This window comes from Hyperolius riggenbachi, chromosome 6, assembly GCF_040937935.1.
Source record: "Hyperolius riggenbachi isolate aHypRig1 chromosome 6, aHypRig1.pri, whole genome shotgun sequence".
In the NCBI taxonomy this organism is placed as follows: Eukaryota; Metazoa; Chordata; class Amphibia; order Anura; family Hyperoliidae; genus Hyperolius; species Hyperolius riggenbachi.
In genome coordinates this window covers 10135005-10160004 of record NC_090651.1, presented here as the reverse complement: position 1 = coordinate 10160004, position 25000 = coordinate 10135005, and the positions used below count along the sequence as shown (strand labels likewise).

Below are 25000 nucleotides of genomic sequence, written 5' to 3'. Positions count from 1 at the left end.
TGTCCTGCTCTACATATAAAAAAATTACTCAAATTCTACCTACAGGATAATATGCAAATTATTATCGCAACCAAACACCCCGGTTACTGTAAGGCGACACCTTCAGTTTACTGATTTGCTATTGCCGACTCCCTGCTGAAAGTGCTGCTTGTCTGTCTTCTGTGCCAATCCTCCACCTCCACTATCGTCTGATCACCCCACCACAAGAAGGATGCTGATCAGGTGTTCCATCTCCACCAGCTTCATGCTTGTTCCAGATGAGTGAATCAAAGTGCTAGAGCCAACAGAGAAGCATGGTGGTGCAGCAGCTAGCATTCCTGCCCTGCAGCACTAGCTTCCAGGATCATTTCCCAGCCTGAAGGTTGCATGTTCTCCCTGTGATTGTTTGGTTTTACTTCCACTTCTCCCAAAAAAGTGAGCTCCTCTGAGGACAGTCAGTGACATGACTGTACTCTGTAATGTGCTGCAGAGGATGTCACTGCTATATAAATACATAATAATAATATGGTAGGACATTAGACTATGACTATGGTAGGATTAGACTGTGAGCTCCTCTGAAGACAGTGACATGACTATGTACTCTGTAAAGTGCTGCAGAAGATGCCAGTGCTATATAAATACATAATAATAACATGGTAGGACATTACACTATGACTATGGTAGGATTAGAGTGTGAGCTCCTCTGAGGACAGTTAGTGACATGACTATGTACTCTGTAATGTGCTGCAGAAGATGTCAGTGCTATATAAATACATAATAATAATAATATGGTAGGACATTAGGCTAGGACTATGGTAGGATTAGATTGTCATCTCCTCTGAGGACAGTCAGTGACATGACTATGTACTCTGTAACCTTCCTGGCGGTTTATTTTTTCTGCAAAAATTGCAGAAATCCAATTTTTTTTTTTTTTTTTTTTTTTTTTTTTTTTATGTTTCATGTAAAGCTACCAGAGTGGTAGCTACATGAAACACCACCAGAGGGCGCATGTGTCCCTCTAGTTCGATCGTCGCCGGCATCAATAGCAAACAGGGGAACGCGTATATAACGCGCTCCCCTGTTTGGCTTCTCCTGTCGCCATGGCGACGATCGGAATGACGTCATGGACGTCAGCCGACGTCCTGATGTCAGACGCCTCCGATCCAGCCCATAGCGCTGCCTGGAACTCATTGGTCCGGGCAGCGCAGGGCTCTGGCGGGGGGCCTCTTCCGCCGCTGCGTGCGGGCGATCGCCGCAGAGCGGCGGCGATCAAGCTGTACGCGCGGCTAGCAAAGTGCTAGCTGCACGTACAGCACTTTAATTGGTGCAAATCGCCCCACCAGGGGCTGAGATCTCCTCCTGCGCGGCATAGCCCGAGCTCAGCTCGGGCTTACCGCCAGGAGGGTTAATGTGCTGCAGAAAATGTCAGTGCTATATACAGTAAATACATAATAATAATAATATGGAAAGATATTAGACTATGCCTATGGTAGTATTAGATTGTCATCTCCTCTGAGGACAGTCAGTGACATGACTATGTACTCTGTAAAGTGCTGCAGGAGATGTCACTGCTATATACAGTAAATACATAATAATAATAATATGGTAGGACATTAGACTATGACAATGTTAGGGATTAGATTGTGAGCTCCTCTGAGGACAGTCAGTGACATGACTATGTAATCTGTAATGTGCTGCAGAAGATGCCAGTATTATATAAACAAATAACTCTTCCCATTGATGAATCACTACACAGAATTGTTGCACATGCTTTAGATTTCAGCATGCCTTAGTGAACATATACTTCTGGTATCAAACAATGCTGGCTGAGCTTTTATTGATGTCTGTGATAGTTATTGTGTGTCTGATGAAGTTATTATCTGTATGAGTGAGTTTTAGTGTGCGGAGGGTGAAGGTGAGGAGGTATTTTAGTAAATCAGGCCCATCCTGCTTTTCATCCAGACCACATCCTTTTCTGTATTCCTGCAGGTATCGGCCGGGCTCAGGACATGTCCTGGTAATGGATACTACAGTGAGACTGCTGGACAATGCTGCCAACACTGCCCCAAAGGTCAGTCCTACCGCTTGTCACTTATTATTTCCCTATAACTCTGTAGATTGGACAGACCACTCAGCACTACAGAAAACCACGAAGCAGTCATCACCCCACCCTCTAAACTGTGATCAGAAAGGTATCTCACCAAACTGCATTATAGAGAACCTGTAGTACTAGTTATTCAATTCTAAATGCTTTTACCACCCCAACCACAATCTAATATCTGCACAGGACAGTTTTCTGTCCTATTCTAAAATCACCTCTTTGCAGTCACCTATGCAAGATTTCTCACGTGCTGCACCCCTCCTCTGGAATCCCCTCCCACAACTCATCTGTCACTCCGTAACCTTTGAAATTTTTAAAGGGAACTGAGCACCAATTAAAAAACTTTTTTTTTTAAATGAACCTCACCATGACAAAGGTTCTAAACTGACACTGCTGTTGGTGGTGCAGGGATTTGGGAGCACCATTATTTACTTATGGGATGCTGATTCCCTGCTGCGGAGGATGTATTCGCATTCACGGACTACATCTCCCAGCATGCATCGCGGTGCGTGCTAACGCTCACAACACTGCAAGGACATACAAATGATGGCCATTGTGAAGCACAGATGTAGACTGGGGGACTAGCACTCCATAGGTAAGTAATAGGGCTCCCCCCAACCCCACCCCGCAACGGTAGCGTCAGCTTAGAATCTTTATTAGGGGGATGTTCATTTAAAACAAATGTTTTCATCAGTGTTCAGTTCCCTTTAAGGAGAGTCTGAAGCCTAAAATAAAATAAAAAACAGATACTCACCTAAGGAGAGGAAGGGTTCTGGGTCCTAATGAGACTTCCAGGTCTCCTCCCGATGTCAACGTTCCCCCCGCAGGCTCCCCTTTTAGGCTTCAGATTCACTTTTAAAGGACCCCTGTTGCGAAAATCTTAAAATGTAAAATATATGTAAACATGTACAATTAAGAACTACGTTTCTTTCAGAGTAAAATGAGTCATAAATTACTTTTCTCCTATGTTGCTGTCACTTACAGTAGGTAGTAGAAATCTGACAGAACCGACAGGTTTTGGACTAGCCCATCTCCTCATGGGGGTTTCACAGGCATTTCTTTATTTTCAAAATGCACTTAGTAAATGGCGGTTGCTCCATCCAACTGCCAAAAACGTGTACGGTGAGCAGGGAGGCTGGCCAGCATCATTCTATAAATCTTTTTCAGGGAGTGTCTTTATAAAGAATAAAGGCCATGCTGAGAATCCCCTATGGAGAGATGGACTAACCCAAAACCTGTTGGTAATGTCAGATTTCTACTACCTACTGTAGGTGACAGCAACATAGGAGAAAAGTAATTTATGGCTCATTTTACTCAGGAAGAAACACACTTCTTATTTGTATATATTTTACATTTTAAGATTTTCCCGACAGTTCCTCTTTAATTACTCCCTCAAAACTCACTTTCTCCGACAAGCATACACTCTGAATTAGGCCAAGTTGTGCTCCTTACTAAATATAGCCTAGAAACAAGCTGCCTCTAAGTATACACATTATATTACTCCACCTCTTCTCCTCCCTATTCCTGTAGATTGTAAGCTCACAGGGGCAGAGCTCTCTCACCCTTTTGTGTCTTGGAATGTGCTGTACATTTTGTTCATCATGTTACTTTGTCACTGTAATTACTATGTCTGCCAATTCTGTATTATGTATATTTTGCATATACCAGAGTCTGTATTATTATGTACTCCATGTTTAGCTTTTTATTCTGTACAGCGCCACAGAATATGTTGACATTTTATAAATCAATAATAATACTACTAACAACTGATTGCCATTAGGTATTGGTCAGTTATACAGCACGGTGGCGTAGTAGTTAGCACTCTCACCTTAAATCCCAGCCAGGTCACATCTGCACAGTGTTTGTATGTTCTCCCCGTGTCTGTGTGGGTTTCCTCCAGGCACTCTGGTTTCCTCTCACACCCCCAAAAAATACAGATATCTTCCCCCTAAGGGCTGGTTCAGACGGACGGTCAGAGGCGTTGCGTTCGTTGGCGTCGCGGTGGTGATGCGTTCGAGCTTTCAGCAGCGTTCGCGTTGCGTTCGGATGCGGTCGCGTTTTTTCTTCCCCTAGGGGGACATTACCCATCGCGGTTAACCGCCCCTGGAAGCTACATGTAGCTTCCAGAGGCTCCTTGAACGCCAGGGAAAATCGGGACCCGAACGCCGCGTTCGTGTAAACGCGCGTAAAAGCTTGGTACAAACGCTCCCATTCACTTGAATGGGAGCGTTTAACGCCAAGCCCTGAACACTGGCGGTAACGCTGCACAAGCGTCCGTCTGAACCAGCCCTAAATTGGCCCTAGACTACGATATATACAGAGACTTATGACTATGGTAGGATTAGATTGTGAGCTCCTCTAAATGAACTGATAAGTTAAATGACTATGTACTCTGCACAGCGCCGCAGAAGATGTTGGCACTATAAATAATAATAATTTATAGCGTGAAATGGCAGGTTGTGAATAATCAGGTCTCATGGCGCTGTCACAGAGCACCACCTGCTGGTTTCTGGCCGGTACTGCATTGTACTGAAATGTGCAACTGGATTTTTATCGTTCATCATGTTCCAGTCAATATACTGTACATTTCTAGTAAAGAGTACCAGTCATTTAATAACTGAGACCTCAGCTCAAACAGGCAGGATGAATAGGCATTGGTCTTTTTATGATTTGTGACTTCACAGCTATTATTTTGCAAGTAGAAAAAGAGGTTACAAAAGTACTTCAGGTCTGGAAAATGCTCCACAGGATGCTGTATAATCACTTAAAGTGGAGGAAAAAATCCTTATTAACTGAAAAAAAAAAAATATACAATAGAAAAATGACTTATTTAGTTTACCTATCCAGTTGTTTTCAGTGTTCACTGCCAGATTTAAGAGAAATGTGATATGAAAAAAGAAAAGAGTATTTCTGCTGGTTTCCATCTTTACTGTTTCTCTGTGATGCCAAAAGTGACATCACTTCTGCCCTTTTCCTTCCTTTTTTTTTTCTTCTTCCAAACCAGCTCAGTGTTAATTTTACCTCACTACAGCCACAGCTTACTGCCCCTCCCACAGCGACCATCACCTAGACAACAGGCTTAAGCCTCGCACACACTTAAAGCGGAATATAACCCTGCATTTCAACTTTGCTCTAAAACATTATTTACAGTATATTATATGCAACCAGCATTTTTTTTTTTACTAGACCAGCATTGGAAGGGTTACACAGGGCTTTAGGCAGGGGTCACACTTGTCTTTCAGTTTTCTACACTTTGCAGAAAACTGAAAGACAAGTGTGACCCCTGCCTTACAGCAGCTAATGTAATTTATAGAGAAAACTGACAAATTGCGCAAGATGTCAGTTTTTTTTCTGCGTGCAAAATCTGCATTAAAGTGTGACCTTGCTTATTGATTAACATGAGTTCTCACTTGAAGTCAGTTTTTCTGTGCAGAAAACGCGTACGAAAGCCGATAAGTGTGACCCCTGCCTGATGAAAGTTCCTGGAGATTTCTGCAGACGCATCCGAAGCTGACATAGATACATTTTGTTTACATAAATGTATCTAAGTGTTGAATGTGACATATCTCTCTGACTGAGAAGGAGCTGGAGGACAGCCAAAGAGTGTGTAACATTTCTCAATAGATACATTTAACTAAATAGAATGTAACAATCTGAACTTCTGCATATCACTCCACAGAACTTTAAACCTCTGTGTTTAACCCTTCCAATGCTGGTCTAGTAAAAAAAAAAATGCTTTTTGCATATAATATGCTGTAAATAATGTTTTAGAGCAAAGTTGAAATGCAGGGTTATATTCCGCTTTAAGTCAGTTGAGGCGGCCGATAACAACCGCCTCAGCCGACAATCAGACATGTGTACGGCAGCCAAGAACCAAACCCACGAGCGATCCGCTGAACGGATCTACCCAGCCCCAGCAACGCCAATCCCCACACCAATCCCATTGTTCTCGTTGATCCCCCGCCCAACACGTGACGTCACGCATGCTCTGCTCGTCATCCCTCCACATAGCAACACAGCACGTCGCCAGCTACACAGCTAAGACACACGTGTGTAGCCCGGCCAACGGGATGTCGCCAAACGGGATGATCTCCTGATCCCTGATGGACGAAATCATCACTGTGTACACTCTTGACAAGATTAGATAGTGAGCTCCTCTGAGGACAGTCAGTGACATGACTATGTACTCTGTACAGTGCTGCAGGAGATGTCAGTGCTATATAAATATATAATAATATGGTAGGACATTAGACTATGACTATGGTAGGATTAGAGTGTGAGCTCCTCTGAGGACAGTCAGTGACATGACTATGTACTCTGTAATGTGCTGCAGAAGATGTCAGTGCTATATAAATACATAATAATAATATGGTAGGACATTAGGCTATGACTACGGTAGGATTAGAGTGTGAGCTCCTCCGAGGACAGTCAGTGACATGACTATGTACTCTGTAATGTGCTGCAGAAGGTGTCAGTGCTATTAAATACATAATAATAATATGCTAATTACAACAGAGAGAAAATGTGTGCATCAACCAAGTGAACCTGACAAATCTGGCTTTGCAAATTTGGCCTATTGGCTAATCACGAGACATTGCTCATGCAAATATGCATTTGCTTTCGCATGCCTAAATATGCAGGGTCAAAAACAGAAAAACCGCAAAGGAATCGCCCTGTGGGAATTAGTTCATGCTACATTAGCACTATCCAGGGGCGCCACGAGGAGGCTTCCCATTGCCCCCATACAACCGGGGGGCCACGGGGGTCCCAGGCTCTCTCACTGCCTGGAACCCACACAGCGGCACCTCGGAGGTGGAGGCTGGGGGGTGCAGGCGATCTCCCCAGCGTGGCCAGCGCCGGGAAGAGCCGCCCGCACACACCTCCCAAGATTAAAAACAGGCACTTACCTTAACGTCCATTGCGTTCTGCTATATGCGCATGACCTGGGCGCGACACATAAGGGGAGGACAGACGCAAATAGCCTGCTCCAGGGCTCTCACGTCCTAAAACAAGCCATTCACCACTTGTCTCCAAAGAAAAGAAAATGCAATGCTAATTACAACAGAGAGAGAACATGTGTGCTTCAACCAAGTGAACCTGACAAATCTGGCTTTGCAAATTTGGCCTATTGGCTAACCACGAGACATTGCTCATGCAAATATGCATTTGCTTTCGCATGCCTAAATATGCAGGGTCAAAAACCAAAAAACGCAAAACAATCGCCCTGCGGGAATTAGTTCATGCTACATAGCACTATCCAGGGGCGCCACGAGAAGGCTTCCCATTGCCCCCATACAACCGGGGAGCCGCGGAGAGCCCCCCCGGTGCTGGCCACGCTTGGGAAGGTCGCCGGCGCCACCCAGCCTCCCCCACCGGGGTAACACTGTGGTCCCTAGGCAGTGAGAGAGCCTGGGGCCCCGCAGTCCCCCCGGTTGTATGGGGGCATTGGGAAGCCTCCCCGTGGCGCTCCTGGATAGTGCTATGTAGCATGAACTAATTCCCGCAGGGCAACCACTTCGCAGTTTTAGTTTTTGACCCTGCAAAGTTTGGCATGCGAAAGCAAATGCATTTTTGCATGAGCAATGCTCATGATAAGCCAATTTAGCCAAATTTGCACAGCCAGACTTGTAAGGGTTAAGCTTGGTGTTGAGCACGCATAAATCTTCTTGTAGCAAAAATAATAATAATATGGTAGGACATTAGACTATGACTACGGTAGGATTAGATTGTGAGCTCCTCTGAGGACAGTCAGTGGCATGACTATGTACTCTGTAATGTGCTGCAGAAGATGTCAGTGCTACATAAATACATAATAATAATGTGGTAGGACATTAGACTATGACTATGGTGGGATTAGAGTGTGAGCTCCTCTAAGGACAGTCAGTGACATGACTATGTACTCTGTAATGTGCTGCAGAAGATGTCAGTGCTATATAAATACATAATAATAATGTGGTAGGACATTAGACTATGACTATGGTAGGATTAGATTGTGAGATCCTCTGAGGACAGTCATTGACATGACTGTACTCTGTAATGTGCTGCAGAAGGTGTCAGTGCTATATAAATACATAATAATAATATGGTAGGACATTAGACTATGGCTATGGTAGGATTAGAGTGTGAGCTCCTCTGAGGACAGTCAGTGACATGACTATGTATTCTGTAATGTGCTGCAGAAGATGTCAGTGCTATATAAATACATAATAATAATGTGGTAGGACATTAGGCTATGACTATGGTAGGATTAGATTGTGAGCTCCTCTGAGGACAGTGACATGACTATGTACTCTGTAATGTGCTGCAGAAGATGTCAGTGCTATATAAATACATAATAATAATATGGTAGGACATTAGACTATGACTATGGTAGGATTAGAGTGTGAACTCCTCTGAGGACAGTCAGTGACATGACTATGTACTCTGTAAAGTGCTTCAGAAGATGTCAGTGCTATATAAATACATAATAATAATATGGTAGGACATTAGACTAGGACTATGGTAGGATTAGAGTGTGAGCTCCTCTGAGGACAGTCAGTGACATGACTATGTATTCTGTAATGTGCTGCAGAAGATGTCAGTGCTATATAAATACATAATAATAATGTGGTAGGACATTAGGCTATGACTATGGTAGGATTAGATTGTGAGCTCCTCTGAGGACAGTGACATGACTATGTACTCTGTAATGTGCTGCAGAAGATGTCAGTGCTATATAAATACATAATAATAATATGGTAGGACATTAGACTATGACTATGGTAGGATTAGAGTGTGAACTCCTCTGAGGACAGTCAGTGACATGACTATGTACTCTGTAAAGTGCTTCAGAAGATGTCAGTGCTATATAAATACATAATAATAATATGGTAGGACATTAGACTAGGACTATGGTAGGATTAGAGTGTGAGCTCCTCTGAGGACAGTCAGTGACATGACTATGTACTCTGTAAAGTGCTGCAGAAGATGTCAGTGCTATATAAATACAGAATAATAATATGGCAGGACATTAGACTATGACTATGGTAGGATTAAAGTGTGAACTCCTCTGAGGACAGTCAGTGACATGACTATGTAGTCTGTAAAGTGCTGCAGAAGATGTCACTGCTATATAAATACATAATAATAATAATAATATTGGTAGGACATTAGACTATGACTATGGTAAGATTAGAGTGTGAGCTCCTCTAAGGGCAGTGAGTGACATGACTATGTACTCTGTAATGTGCTGCAGAAGATCTCAGTGCTATATAAATACATAATAATAATATGATATGTACAGTATTGTAATTCTGCCTCTCACTGTCATCAGAGCAGCCATTACAGAGAATGCATTGAGAGGCAACAGTGGAAATTCCTATGAGATCTCGCTCTCAATCTCATATGTAAACAGAGGGGAACTATATCTATTTTTGTCTTGACCGTTGTGCCATGTGCGAGATCCTCTTAACGTTTTTAGTGAACAGATGGGTTTGGCCTGTGTCATCGCTTCCCCTGCTGTCCTGTAACGCCGTCATGTTACAGTAATTATTGGGGAAGGCATAATCACAGTCAGAGTGAGAAACAGCTAAAAGAAGAATGCAAACCAATGTGAAACTTCCATTCATGAAGAGTTACTGCAGCGGCCAGAGGAGCTGCTTTCACATTGCGGTGAAACTCTCAGAATATGGTCAGCACTGAGTGCGCCCCAACCCAACAGGAAACGAGTTCAATTCCTTGAAATGCCCGATGACTAAACGTCTTTCTCACAGCACGTGCCTGGCTGTCCGCTACAGCTCACCACACATGGGGCTCTATTCACTAAGCATTACTGCATTCACTAAAGCAGAAAATATTCATTTTATGCAGCCTGGACTTGCCCTTTACTTGTCAGTATAATAAACAATGCTTTCTGTATCACATCTTTCACCCATTTTCCCAGCGCTGCAATAATCCCTCGATTACCGAACTCTTAAAGGGAAGGTCCCTGCCGCTGGCAGCTTGCCGACCTCGGAGGACGGCGGGCCGCATTGCGTACATCTTTACGCATTCCCGCTAGTGCAGGAACATTAACACATACATTTTTACGCGTTACTGGTTCAATGCGTACATTTTTACGCATTGAACCAGTCATGCATAAAAATGTATGTGTTAATGTTCCTGCATTAGCGGGAATGCGTAAAAATGTACGCAATGCGGCCCGCCGTCCTCCGAGGTCAGCAAGCAGCCAGCGGGGGAGTGGAGTAGCAGTGAGTGACTGCGAGGGCACAGGATGGCTGCATGGGGCTGGTAGAAGCAGAACTAGCTGGTGGTAGGGGACTGGAGCAGCAGTGAGTGACTACGAGGGCACAGGATGGCTGCAGGGGGCTGGTAGAAGCAGAACTAGCTGCCAGCGGGGGACTGGAGCAGCAGTGAGTGACTACGAGGGCACAGGATGGCTGCATGGGGCTGGTAGAAGCAGAACTAGCTGGCAGGGGAGCGGAGCAGCAGTGAGTGACTGCGAGGGCGCAGGGTGGCTGCATGGGGCTGGTAGAAGCAGAACTAGCTGGCGGAGGGGGACTGGAGCAGCAGTGAGTGACTACGAGGGCACAGGATGGCTGCAGGGGGCTGGTAGAAGCAGAACTAGCTGGCAGGGGAGCGGAGCAGCAGTGAGTGACTGCGAGGGCGCAGGGTGGCTGCATGGGGCTGGTAGAAGCAGAACTAGCTGGCGGAGGGGGACTGGAGCAGCAGTGAGTGACTACGAGGGCACAAGATGGCTGCATGGGGCTGGTAGAAGCCCCAGGTAAGTGAAACTCATTTTTTTTATTTTGCTTAGACCTTCCCTTTAATGAATTTGGAAAAAAAAGTCTAAAATATTGCATGGGGTAAATTACCAAACACGAAATTTTCACGAAGCGTCTTAGGCTTCAATTCATAAAGGGCTGTTCGATAAAAAAGCAAATAAAAAAAAACAGATCTGTAAGATACTGCATTCAGTATTTTACACTTTTTTTTTCCAAATTAGGAAAGATTTTCACAGATGCTCCATCAAGCTCTGCTCTGTATGTAGTGGAATATGGAGCAGCCAAGTTTCTGCCAGGTGCATAACTAGCAATCACTGGGCCCCCCCTGAGAAACTTTGTATGGGAAGCCCCCCATCTCCCCTCCTCCTTTCTGCACAGGTAAACTGAGAGCCAATGTTATTCAGTTGGCGAGTGCACACTTGAATGTTTTCCCTTCATGCAGATAAAAACAGACAGCAGTGAAGCACTGCAGGCATTTTCTCTATCAATTACATTAGCTTCTGTGATAAACATGCATGTTTTCACACATAGACACACATGGTGTGCAGAAAACACATACAGAAAACCGACAGATTAATGAGCTCCCAACCTCAGCTTATTGCACTTACTCTGACCTTTGATAGAGTAGAACTGGCTCTGCAGACTTCTCTAGCACCTCTACAGTACAAAGCACTTGGGGAGGGGTAGAGAGGCTGGGGGCGGGGCTCTGCAGACTCCTGCAGCATCACTACAGTACACAGCACTTGGGGAGGGGGTGGAGAGGCTGGGGGCTGTACACAAGACCCTGCTACACACCAAATAGGGACTGTCTACAAATCTTTTCTGCAAAACTCTGAATGATTCCCTACCAGTTGCTGAGCAGATGCAGTCATTAGAACAATTGTGCAGAGAGCAGAAAGTTTTTCTCTCTCCGTGCCCTTAGTTGTCAGTCTCTCAAGACAAGGAAAAGAAACTCCCCCCCCCCCCCCCAATGGCCCCCTGCGGCTTCTGGGCCCCCCTGCGCCTGCATCCCTTGCAGGGTCTATTGTCACACCCCTGGTTTCTGCAGCAAGCCGTGTAGACTGGTCTGCATTAGCTGTTCCTGTGTCAGCTTGTTAGAAAGGAACCGATTACCCAGCATGCTCAGGGTGAACCAGAACTCCTAGGAGTGTCTCAGGGGCTGCAAAGGATAAACTTAGATGTGCTTACATGCCACTAGAGGCCACTCTTCTAAAATGAAGCCTCTTTGACTATCTCTTTCTCCTGCTCTGCCGTTCTGAAGTCCCAACCGCAAGTGCATCGCATATTGGTATGTAGCCCCGCCTCCCAGTGATGTTGAGTCTAGGCTGTTTAGTTATGCAGAATTCTTCCCTTCTACCCCTGGCCCCTTTAACTGACCAGAGACCCCTGTTGTTTTTATTCTCTTGCCTCCAGGTTTGGTGAAATGCGACGGCTGTGTTCAGAATGCTGAGAAACAATGTGCAGAGTCGTGCAACCCCGGCCAGTTCATCGACTGGGAATCGCAGCATCGCGAGTGCAGGTCCTGTAACAAGTGTGGAAAAGGTAATGATGGCTTCTCTGCAGGGGTCAGTTGGGGGTGGCCACCTTTACCTGGGGTCCATGGGTCTGAGCAGTCACTCCGTCAGGTAGATTAGGTGTGTGATACGGTGGTTTAGGCAATACTACAGGTGATAATATTTGCAAGAGATATCAGCACACTAATTTTTCAAGAAATAGCAGACTTGTTTATTGTGCTCAGGTTACACAGTGGTGACACCTTTACCTGGGGTGACAGCTTACCTATACTGGGGGTGGCTAACTATAATGGGGGTGGAGGCTACCTATATTGGGGGTGCCACCTATACTGGGGAGACACCTTGGCTACCAATACTGGGGGGGGATTTTGGCTACCTGTACTGAGGGTGGGGTGTTACCTCTGCTTGGGGGGGGGGGGGGGAATCTTGGCTACCTATACTGGGGGTGGGGGCTACCTATACTGGGGGTGGCGGCTACCTATACTGGGGGTGGGGGCTACCTATACTGGGGGTGGGGGCTACCTATACTGGAGAGACAGCTTGGATACCTATACTGGGAGGTGCATAGTTGTCTACTACCTATACTGGAGTGCTACCTTTCTTTTTGGGGGGCGCCTTCTCCTATTATTCTCCTATTATTACAGGATAAAGAGCCTCTGAATGTAGGGGGGCAGTTTGAGTGGGGGAAGGTCCACAAATGATGTGCCACTTGGGGTAACACCTGTGCGGTCACATTCCTTTGCATGACACTGAGAAGATGCGGAGGGCAGTTAGCCGTTGCTGGGCTGTCACTCGCTGGGTAACCACAGCCTATTAATGCTCAGAAAGTGTATGTCCGCGGGGGGTCTAACTTTATTAAACTCTGCTGCAGCCCAAAATACCACGCATGTTCATATAAATCAGAAGCTTTAACACAAGAGGGTAACATTCTGGCACTGAGCAATCAGATGATAACATGAGATCTGTGCATAGTTATGCCTACACACTTGATATAATCGTCACCTGAAACTATCGTGTAGGTAGCTTAAAGAGGCCCCGTCATGACATATAGTAGAATGCAGTAAATTACTCAGGACACACACCTTTACGGTAATTTTCCTGGTTTCAGCACCAGAAACACTTCCTGTATCACTATATATTACTGTATATTGGTATGTAGCCACGCTCTCCCAGTTATGTTTAGTCTAGGCTGTTTAGTTATGCAGAATTCTTCCCTCCCCCCTTCCCGAGCATTCTGGGAGACCAGAACCCTAACCCAAACATGTCGGGTTATCGTGCAGTGTGAGATAGTAAGACATATTTTACCACTGAAAGTGTTTATAGTAAAAAAAATCCTGTGAACTAAGAAATCAGCACCGAAATTTCCTCATGGGAATTTTTGTGACAAAACTGACCTGGCAAAATGGCCTCCTCACACTGTGAGTTTTCTTTTTTGGGGGGAAAATAGTTCCCATCTTCTCTATCTAATTAACATATATGTTTTCTTCACAGAACTTTTCCTCGTTGAGGTCCAGGCTTGCTCCATGTGTTCCAACGCCATCTGCGCGTGCCAAACCGGCTACTATTGTCACAGCCCCGCCTCAAACGAGAGGACATGCCTGCGGTGTGAACCACACACAGCATGCCCCACCGGGCAGGGGGTGAGCCAGCCAGGTACGGCACAAACTCCGTCATAGATAATGTATGCTTCCTGTGTATTGCCATACGGCAAGTCCACCACAAGTCCGACACAAGTTCACCACAAGTCCAACACAAGTACACCACAAGTCCAACACAAGTACACCATAAGTACACCACAAGTCCGACACAAGTTCACCATAAGTACACCACAAGTCCAACACAAGTCCGACACAAGTTCACCACAAGTCCAACACAAGTACACCACAAGTCCAACACAAGTCCGACACAAGTTCACCACAAGTCTGACACAAGTTCACCACAAGTACACCACAAGTCCAACAAAAGTACACCACAAGTCCAACACAAGTACACCATAAGTACACCACAAGTCCAACACAAGTCCGACACAAGTTCACCACAAGTCTGACACAAGTTCACCACAAGTTCACCACAAGTACACCACAAGTCCAACACAAGTACACCACAAGTCCAACACAAGTACACCATAAGTACACCACAAGTCCAACACAAGTCCAACACAAGTACACCACAAGTACACCACAAGTCCAACACAAGTACACCACAAGTCCAACACAAGTACACCACAAGTCCAACACAAGTACACCACAAGTCCAACACAAGTACACCTCAAGTACACCACAAGTCCAACACAAGTACACCACAAGTCCAACACAAGTACACCACAAGTACACCACAAGTCCAACACAAGTACACCACAAGTCCAACACAAGTACACCACAAGTCCAACACAAGTACACCACAAGTCCAACACAAGTACACCACAAGTCGAACACAAGTACACCACAAGTCCAACACAAGTACACCACAAGTCCAACACAAATACACCATAAGTACACCACAAGTCCAACACAAGTACACCACAAGTCCAACACAAGTACACCACAAGTACACCACAAGTCCAACACAAGTACACCACAAGTACACCACAAGTCCGACACAAGTCCAACACAAGTCCAACACAAGTCCACCACAAGTCCACCACAAGTCCGACACAAGTTCACCACAAGTCCAACACAAGTCCAACACAAGTCCAACACAAGTCCGACACAAGTTCACCACAAGTCCGACACAAGTACACCACAAGTTCACCACAAGTCCAACACAAGTCCGACACAAGTCCAACACAAGTCCGACACAAGTCCGACACAAGTTCACCACAAGTCCAACACAAGTCCAACACAAGTCCAACACAAGTTCACCACAAGTCCAACACAAGTACACCACAAGTCCGACACAAGTCCGACACAAGTCCAACACAAGTCCGACACAAGTTCACCACAAGTCCAACACAAGTACACCACAAGTCCAACACAAGTCCGACACAAGTCCAACACAAGTCCAACACAAGTCCACCACAAGTCCACCACAAGTCCGACACAAGTTCACCACAAGTCCAACACAAGTCCAACACAAGTCCAACACAAGTCCGACACAAGTCCGACACAAGTACACCACAAGTACACCACAAGTCCAACACAAGTCCAACACAAGTACACCACAAGTCCAACACAAGTTCACCACAAGTACACCACAAGTCCAACACAAGTACACCTCAAGTACAACACAAGTTCACCACAAGTACAACACAAGTTCAACACAAGTACACCACAAGTCCAACACAAGTACACCACAAGTCCAACACTAGAGTTGGGCCGAACGGTTCGCCTGCGAACGGTTCCAGGCGAACTTTGGGGGTTCGCATTCGCCTGCATCAGGCGAACTTTTGCGGAAGTTCGATTCGCCCCATAATGCTGTATTGAGCAAAATTTTTAGCCTCCATTTCACTGTCAGCAGACATGTTATTGTCAAACACACTGCTTTCAGTGTTAGTGAACCCGCCCACCCTCCCTTCAAGCTAGGTCCTTTATACCATTTGACTCAGTTGTCTGCCTACACTAATTAATTATGGGACAGCTGGTACACACTCTGCTAGGGAGATTTTAATTACACCTCCCTCCTCCCTCCTTCCTCCTCTCTACCCTTCTACCTATTCCCTCCTCCCTCCTACCGGAGGGAGGAGGGTCTCTTCTGCCAGGGAATTATACTATTTTAAAAACCAGTATACATCATACCATAGCTGGTACATCATACCATAGCTGGGAATACATACATGAGTATACATCATACCATAGCTGGGAATCGAACCCAGATCTCACTGTGTGGTGGACACGTCACCCTAAGCACTGTACCACTACAGAAGTAAGTGAAGCTAGCCTAAAATTTAACATTTATGCTCAATGCAATAGAACCATTAGGTTGCTTAAAGGAGAACTGTAGTGAGAGGTATATGGAGGCTGCCATATTGATTTCCTTTTAAGCTATACCAGTTGCCTGGCAGCCCTGCTGATCTATTTGGCTGCAGTAGTGTGAATCACACCAGAAACAAGCATGCAGCTAATCTTGTCAGATCTTACAAAAATGTCAAACACCAGATCTGCTGCATGCTTGTTCAGGGTCTAGGGCTAAAAGTATTGGAGGCAGAGGATCTGCAGGATAGCCAGGTAACTGGTATTGCTTAAAAGGAAATCAATATGGTAGCCTCCATATACCTTTCACTACAGTTCTCCTTTAAAGGGAACCTTAACTGAGAGTGATATGGCTGTTTCCTGTAAACAATACCAGTTGCCTGGCAGTCCAGCTGATCTTTGTGACTGCAATAGTGGCTGAATCACACCCTGAAACAAGCATGCAGCTAATCCAGTCTGACTTCAGTCAGAGCACCTGATCTGCATGCTTGTTCAGGGGCTGTGGCTAAAAGTATTAGAGACACAGGATCAGCAGGCGATTCAGGCAACTGGTATTATTTTAAAAGGAAAAATTAGCTGCATGCTTGTTTCTGGTGTGATTCACACTACTGCAGCCAAATATATCAGCAGGGCTGCCAGGCAACTGGTATAGCTTAAAAGGAAATCAATATGGCAGCCTCCATATACCTCTCACTACAGTTCTCCTTTAAGCAACCTAATGGTTCTATTGCATTGAGCATAAATGTTACATTTTAGGCTAGCTTCACTTACTTCTGTAGTGGTACAGTGCTTAGGGTGACGTGTCCACCACACAGTGAGATCTGGGTTCGATTCCCAGCTATGGTATGATGTATACTCATGTATGTATTCCCAGCTATGGTATGATGTACCAGCTATGGTATGATGTATACTGGTTTTTAAAATAGTATAATTCCCTGGCAGAAGAGACCCTCCTCCCTCTGGTAGGAGGGAGGAGGGAATAGGTAGAAGGATAGAAGGGTGGGAGAAGGGGGGAATTAAAATCTCCCTAGCAGAGTGTGTAGCAGCTGTCCCATAACTAATTAGTGTAGGTAGGCAAATGGTATAAAGGACCTTGCTTGGAGGAGGTAGGGTGGGCGGGTCCTCCAGCAGTGATGTGTATTTCACTCAATTAGGTGTGGCTCCAGGTATTAGAGTTTTTAAAACATGTTTTCTATCATTTTTCCAGTTGATAGAATTTTTTAAAACTTTGAAAGTTCGCCTCCCCATTGAAGTCTATGGCAGTTCGCGAACTTTTTCGCGAACCGAACCTTTCGCGGAAGTTCGCGAACAGGGTTCGCGAACCTAAAATCGGAGGTTCGGCCCAACTCTATCCAACACAAGTACACCACAAGTCCAACACAAGTACACCACAAGTACAACACAAGTTCACCACAAGTACACCACAAGTCCAACACAAGTCCAACACAAGTCCAACACAAGTCCAACACAAGTACTCCATAAGTACACTACAAGTCCACCACAAGTCCAACACAAGTACACCACAAGTCCAAGTCCACCACAAGCCCACCACAAGTCCGCGGCAAGTCTGCCACAAGTCCACAACAAGTCCACCACAGGTCTGCAACAAGTCCACCACATGTCTGCAACAAGTCCACAACAACAACATGTTCTGTTGGTCACATTGTCACAGGGTGAGGGCTGGAGATGCTACCAGCTTGCCTGGGTGTCAATTCAGTCCCCTCTCCTCCTCCCTCCTCCCCTCTGCCTCTGAAATCAATAGCTAGTAACCTCCCCCTCGTCCTGCCCAGACTGAGCTCCCATAAGCCCTTGCTACAGTGCCAGGACACAAAAGGAACCGTGGGCGCCTCGCCTACAGCTCCTTTTGTGCCTTGGCACTTTACTCATTGCATAATTGTGTTCCTTTCATATAGTTTATAGGGCATTCCTCAAGCCAAATACTTTTTTTTTGTTTTAATACTCTAATTCCCAATAAACTAAACAAGCATCTTTATCTCGGATCCACTTTAATGTTGTTATGCCTCCCCTACCTATTGTACAGCAGTGTGTAATATGTTAGAGCTTTATAAATAAAGTTTAATAATAGTGGCAAAAAAATCTCTCACTGTTGAAGCACACCTGACTTGTTGCTGAAATAAATTGAATATCACATTTTTTATTTGCTTTTTTTTTTTTCAGGGACAAAAACACAGGACACAAAATGCCAGGAATGCCCCCCTGACACATTCTCTGACATCTCATCCACGACAGAAAGGTGTAAAAACCACACAGAGTGAGTATTATCATTATTGTGTATTTATATAGAGTTGACATATTTGCAGCACTTCACAGAGTACATAGTCATGTCACTAACTAACATGACTGGCTAACTCTGTACTAACACTTCTACAAACCTTAATGTGGACCTGAACTCTCGCACAGGACAGAAGGACAACAGAAAAATGCACCCTGTATGTATTTAGAGAGTTTAGCCTAATTCCCCCTCATTTGTGTCTAATCACAAATTGTAATTTGATCGCTCCCCTGTGTCACATGACTGCCTGTGGCAGATAAGGATGTTAACAATATGTCTGCTTCCATGAATCAGGAAGTAGAAACAGTGCAGAGTTATTTTAGGATTTGTATAATATTGACTGTAATAAAGAAATGTTTTTTGTTTAAAGAGGAACTCCAGTGAACATTTTACTGCTGGCAGGTGATGTAGCTGCTGCATGGTTTTTGGCAGTTGGAAACAGCTGTAACAGCTATTTCCCACAAAAGTTTTAACATTTCTTGTGGGAGGGGTTACTTGTGGGAGGGGTTTCACCACAATATCAGCCATACAGCGCCCCCTGATGGTCTGTTTGTGAAAAGGAATAGATTTCTCATGTAAAAGGTGGTATCAGCTACTGATTGGGATAAAGTTCAATTCTTGGTCGGAGTTTCTCTTTATAGGTTATTATGCTGTTGTGTATCTTTTAGAGCAGAGAGGAGAGCTGAGTTCAGGACCACTTTAAGGTGGCCACTAATGGTCCAATTTCTAGCGAAAAATCGTTCGAGCAATCACATAATTCTGAACGGATGTGATGGGATTGGTAAATGATCTCTGTTGATGGGCACAATCGATTACGAAGATTATAAAAACGATTGGTCTTTCGGCAAACCAAAATTTGCATTTTAATGTATTACGATATTTCACTTCCGATAAGAACTATCTGAACGCTCAAAAAACGATTTTTCGCTAGAAATTAGATCGTTAGATGCGACCTTTAGTTAGGGTGGAGCTGGGAGGAAGCACCAGCCAGTCCTTTCCTGTGAACATAGAGCTGACCCGCCCATATTAGGGAGCAGAGAGAGGAGGTGGGTAGGGTCAGGTAACTGCTCTGTGCACAGGAAAAGATGATCCCACTCTGCTGCCTGTCTGCTCTGTACTCTGTGTACAGATCCCTGGGTCATGTTTCCAAAGGAAATTTCTGTGGGACGGCTGCAGCATAACTGTATATACTCGAGTATAAGTCTAGAAATGTTGGTCTGATTCACTTCATAAAAGTATACAGGTCGTCTTATACACGAGTCATGGGCAACACAGAGCACACTGAGTTATGTGTGTACTAATAGTGACATTCCCATTTCCAGCAATCTTCCTAGTGGTAAGTGATACTTTCAGGCTAGGAAATACCAAGAAAACACAGGTGTGAAAGTCCTGGCCACAGAAATTAACAAGGAAAGGGGAAGGGGGGAAATACTGGGCTGCATAAAAGGGAGTGAATAATTGCCGCACTTGGGGGCCTGGAGGGAACTATTGGCTGCACTTAAAGGGAACCTTAACTGCTGCGGAAAAATAAATTCACTTACCTGGGGGCTTTCCCAAGCCTCCTGCAGCCGTCCTGTGCCCGCGCCGGTCCTTCGGTGCCCTCCGGTCTCCCTCCGCCGCTAAGTTTCGATTTCGGACGACTGCCAGTCGTCCTGGGGCCTCTTCCGCATTCCTGGTCGTAAACTGCAGTAAAGCGCGTCCGCATGACGCGTTTGACGTCATGCGATGACGCGTTTGGAGTCATGCGGACGCGCTTTACTGCAGTTTACGACAAGGAATGCGGAAGAGGCCCCAGGACGACTGGCAGTCGTCCGAAATCGAAACTCAGCGGCGGAGGGAGACCGGAGGGCACCGAAGGACCGGCGCGGGCACAGGACGGCTGCAGGAGGCTTGGGAAAGCCCCCAGGTAAGTGAATTTATTTTTCCGCAGCAGTTAAGGTTCCCTTTAAGGGACAGGAGGGGTTAATGGCTGCAATACTGTATACAGTGCCGTCATTTACCCCTCCTGAGCCCCAAGTGCAGCCATTAACTTTGCTGGGTAGACTTATACTTCAGTTAATAAACAACTCCAGCTTAAGAGGGTTAAATATTGGAGTCGTCTTATACACAAGGTACACTTGTAATCGAGTATTTACAGTATATGGAAATGGTGGTAAATCCAGAAGGGTAAACCAGGACCGTCAATAGCAGTACACAAACCCCTTGAACTCTTTGGTAGACTCTTTTCTTTGTCTTCTCAGCTGTGGAACGTTGCAGAAGGTCACTGTGAGGAGAGGGACGAGGACCGCAGACGCATTGTGCAAAGATTTTGCTCCGCCTCTTCTCATCGGGATGAAACCTTCTGGGGTCAGGCCGGGGGAAGATAGGATTTCTATAACGCCTGGAGTCCAGCATGAGTCTCCAGCTCCAAATCCGCCTCTCCCACCCCCCACCACCAAAGATGGAGCTGATATCAGAGGTAAGCGGACGTTTGGGGCCGGTCAGCATATCTGCTCCACGACTAAACCGGACCGTACGTCACATAAAAATGTAAATGCAAAAAAACACCGGCAGAATAAAATAAATGTAATGAATGCCGCCACTCAGAGTCACTGCTCCTTCTTGTCATACAGTCAATAGAATATAAAAGCAAAATCTCCGGGTGCAATCCTCCCACCACCACCATGGCCTGGGATGACAATACGTGTGTCTCGTCACTAACAAATGAGCAGATTCTTACCCAGCTGTGGAGACCCAAATTAAAAGGGCATTTAAAACATCAACTGACTTCGGCTTCCTCTGCTCATCCCGACCAGTTTCGCTTTCACTTCCTCAGGGGCTTTTATAGGTTTCGCTGAGGAACCCATTAAGTGTAGTTAGGCCACTGTGTTTATTCTGTAGACTGCAAGGTGTTATGGGCAAAACCATTCCTGCAAAGGTGTCACAATATTGCTTTAACTACTTTACCCCAAGGCGGTTTTTACCCTAACGGACAAGAGCGATTTTCACTTTTCAGTGCTCATCCCTTTCATTTGCCAATAGCTTAATCACTACTAATCACAATGACATGATCTATATCTTGTTTTTTTTTCACCACAAATTGGGCTTATTGGGGTTGAAATTTGTTTTCAGTAATTACTTTATTTTCAGTAATTATACTATTTCTCCAATTTCATCCCCTATGGTTTTAATATAAACACTGCTACTGTGCATAAAACCCACACATTGTATCTGCCTATTTGTCCTGGTTATCACAAGATTTTAATGATGTCCCTAGTACAAAGTATAGTGACAATATATCATTTGGAAATAAAGGTGTATTTTTTTTCACTAATCTCACGTGCACAGAAACGCACGTGCACATGCAGGAGCGCGCGCGCGCGTGCACAGCGGCGGCAGCACTGTCTGACTTATTAAAACGTCCTGGAGCTATTAAGAGGCTCTAGCAGGACGTTTTTATAAGTCAGCTTGTTATTAAGTGGTTAAAGTAAATATGAAGCGCCCCCCCCCCCCCCCCCAAAAAAGTTAGATACTAACATATGCAGAGGGAAGGCTCTGAACCCCACAGAGCCTTTCCTGTCTTCTCTCTGTCCCGATGTTCCAGTGCCGGGTCCCGCTGAAGTTCTTTGGCCAGCTAGAGCTATACCATAGGTGAGTATCAAACTCTTTTTATGGGGGGGGGGGCACTTCACATTTACTTTAAGTCCGGTACACCTATCCAATCTTGATTGATCCATTTATCATTTCCATGTAGTATGAGGCCCAACAGATTTTTAATACTATGAACAGATTGTGTAGGTAAGTTCTCATATTACATGGTAAGATTGGCCAAAATCAAAATTGGATGTCTGTAGTAGGCTTCTGCACATCCTAACAACTGTCTGATAACTGTGTATTGTCTCTATTACTCTTTACATTTATCATTTACAGTATGTGTATTATCAGGGGCGTAGTAATAGGGGGTGCATAGATTGCGACCGCATTGGGGCCCTTGGACTTGAGGGGCCCTCCCTCAACTACAGTGTCAGCTCTCTATTGGTCCTGTGCTGGTAATAATCACTTCTATAGATGCTTTGAATAGTAGTGATCATCAGAATCAGAATCAGAATCACTTTTATTTCGCCAAGCACGACTGGGTCGTGCCCGGAATTGGGCTTGGCACTTGAATACAGGGCATATACATAGAAACATCTGAGACATCAGAACATAGGGCATAATAGACATCAATACAACACACATATATACATAAACCACAATTCTCCATAACTAGGTTGGTTACAGGCAGAAAGTCTACGGGGGGAGAGCATGAGCAGAGTTAAAGGAGTTCAGCGAGTTTACTGCTGAGGGGAAGAAGCTGTTTTTGTGTTTCATGGTCTTTGTGGAGATGGACCTATACCTCAGATACCTCCGCCCCAAGGGGAGCTGATTGAAAAACTGGTGGCCATGGTGTGAGGGGTCCTTGGCAATCTTCAGTGCTCTGGAGCGTAGTCTGGCATTGTAGAGGGAGTCCAGGGCAGGGAGTGTGTGCCCGATTATCTTTTCCGCTGACTTGATGACCCTCTGTAGTTTGCGTCTGTCACTTTCAGTGGAGCCAGCATACCAGACAAGGATGGAAGAACAGAGGACGGATTCGATGGTTGCGGTATAGAAGCTTGTCAGGAGTTTCAGGGACATGCCGAACTTCTTCAGTTGGCGGAGAAAGTAAAGCCTCTGCTGGGCTTTCCTCTGGATGGAAACAGTGTTTGCCTTCCACTTAAGGGTGCTGGAGATGGTGGTGCCCAGGAGGCGGGCACAGGGCACTTTTTCCACCAGCATCCCTCCAATGTGCAGTGGAGGTGGGGTGGGGGCATGCTTCCTAAAGTCAATGATGATTTCAACGGTTTTTGCGTTGTTGAGGACCAGCTTGTTCTCCCTGCACCAGTGGCAAATCCTTTCGACCTGGTGGCGGTATGCCTGGTCACAGAGGCGGGACAAGGTCCTCCAGCACCCAAGGCTGAGACACCAAAGTGCGCCCCCCATCCCTCCCACACCAGCCGTCACACACTGACTGCTATTAGACTAAGAGGTGCCACAGGGCCCACAACCTCCCCAACACCTTAATATCTAGTTATCTGGCTTGCAGTCACTGCTATGTTTCCCCTTTTCTTATTTCTTTCTGCTTAAAACACAATTAGGAATGACAGCTGAATGAATTGTGCGCCCCCTCCTACACTGCGCCCTGAGGCTGGAGCCTCTCCAGCCTATGCCTCGGCCCGGCCCTGCCTGGTCATCGTTGTTGGAGATCAGGCCGACTATGGTGGTGTCGTCCGCAAATTTGATTACCTTGACGGAATTCGCTGAGGATCTGCAATTGTTCGTGTAGAGGGAGAACAGGAATGGTGACAAGACGCAGCCTTGTGGGGCCCCTGTATTGGTGATCCTTGGCTGTGAGGTGATGGAGCCCAGCTTGACAACCTGAGATCTGTTTGTAAGGAAGTCCTTAATCCACAGTTGAAGTGTGGGGTGGACTCCAAGCTCAGCCAGATTTTCCTGTAGTATATGGGGGCTAATGGTGTTAAATGCTGAGCTGAAGTCGAGGAGGAGAACCCTGGCATATGAATTTGGTTTGTCAAGGTGATTGTTGACAAGCTCCAGACAGATGTTAATGGCATCGTCGGTCGACCTATTTGCCCTATAAGCAAATTGATACGGGTCTAATTGGGCTTCCGTTCTGTGCTTGAGGAGGGGCAGGACTGCTTTCTCAAAAGTTTTCATTATGACCGACGTGAGAGCGACAGGTCTGAAGTTGTTGAGGTCAGACGCGCCTTGCTTTTTGGGGACAGGGATGATGGTGGACCGCTTGAAGCATGCCGGTACTTTGCCGCTCACTAGGGGCCTGTTGAAGATGGAGGAAAGGGTAGGAGCAAGCTGCTGTGCACACGCTTTCAGGCAGGCTGGTGACACTCCGTCAGGGCCTGAGGCTTTTCTGGCATTTAGTCTGGACAGGTGGCGCTCCACGTCCGATTCGCTTATGGTCGGGGGAGGCAGGTCTTGGCATGGTGGTACTGAGGCCTGGGGTGAAGTGAAGGGAGCCTGTAGCATCGGAGACCCTTCGGGAGCCTCCTTCTCCTCGAACCTGCAGTAGAAGCTGCTGAGGTTTTCTGCTAGCTCAGTGCTGGGAGGTGCTTTTTGAGGGGGGGGCTTGTAATTGGTGGCAGCCTTAAGCCCTCGCCAAACAGCTTGTGAGTCATTCGAGGAGAGGTCCTCCTTTAGCTTATCTGCGTCATTAACAAGCTGTTCCCCATCCCCTTCTTGCACCTCTGACACTGTGGCTGTCCTTGGCAGGTTTTGGTGCGACTATTAATTGTTATGTATATAGCGCTTGGGGGGCCCCAATGTAAAACTTGCACCGGGGCCCATAGCTCCTTAGCTACGCCACTGTGTCTTATGTCATTGTATATATGGTACTTTGTGCCCCTGAAACT

General features: G+C 45.8%; 1 protein-coding gene across 1 annotated transcript in view; it reads left to right on the top strand.

The window, feature by feature from the left end:
- LOC137522343 (tumor necrosis factor receptor superfamily member 8-like) overlaps positions 1–25000 on the top strand; it is a 126602-nt gene that overhangs the window by 83324 nt on the left and 18278 nt on the right. Inside the window, exons 3-7 of the mRNA XM_068242383.1 lie at positions 1969–2050; positions 12256–12384; positions 13848–14009; positions 18443–18536; positions 20798–21015. Of these exons, the coding sequence (XP_068098484.1) occupies positions 1969–2050; positions 12256–12384; positions 13848–14009; positions 18443–18536; positions 20798–21015 (685 nt within the window). The remainder of the gene's footprint in view (positions 1–1968; positions 2051–12255; positions 12385–13847; positions 14010–18442; positions 18537–20797; positions 21016–25000) is intronic.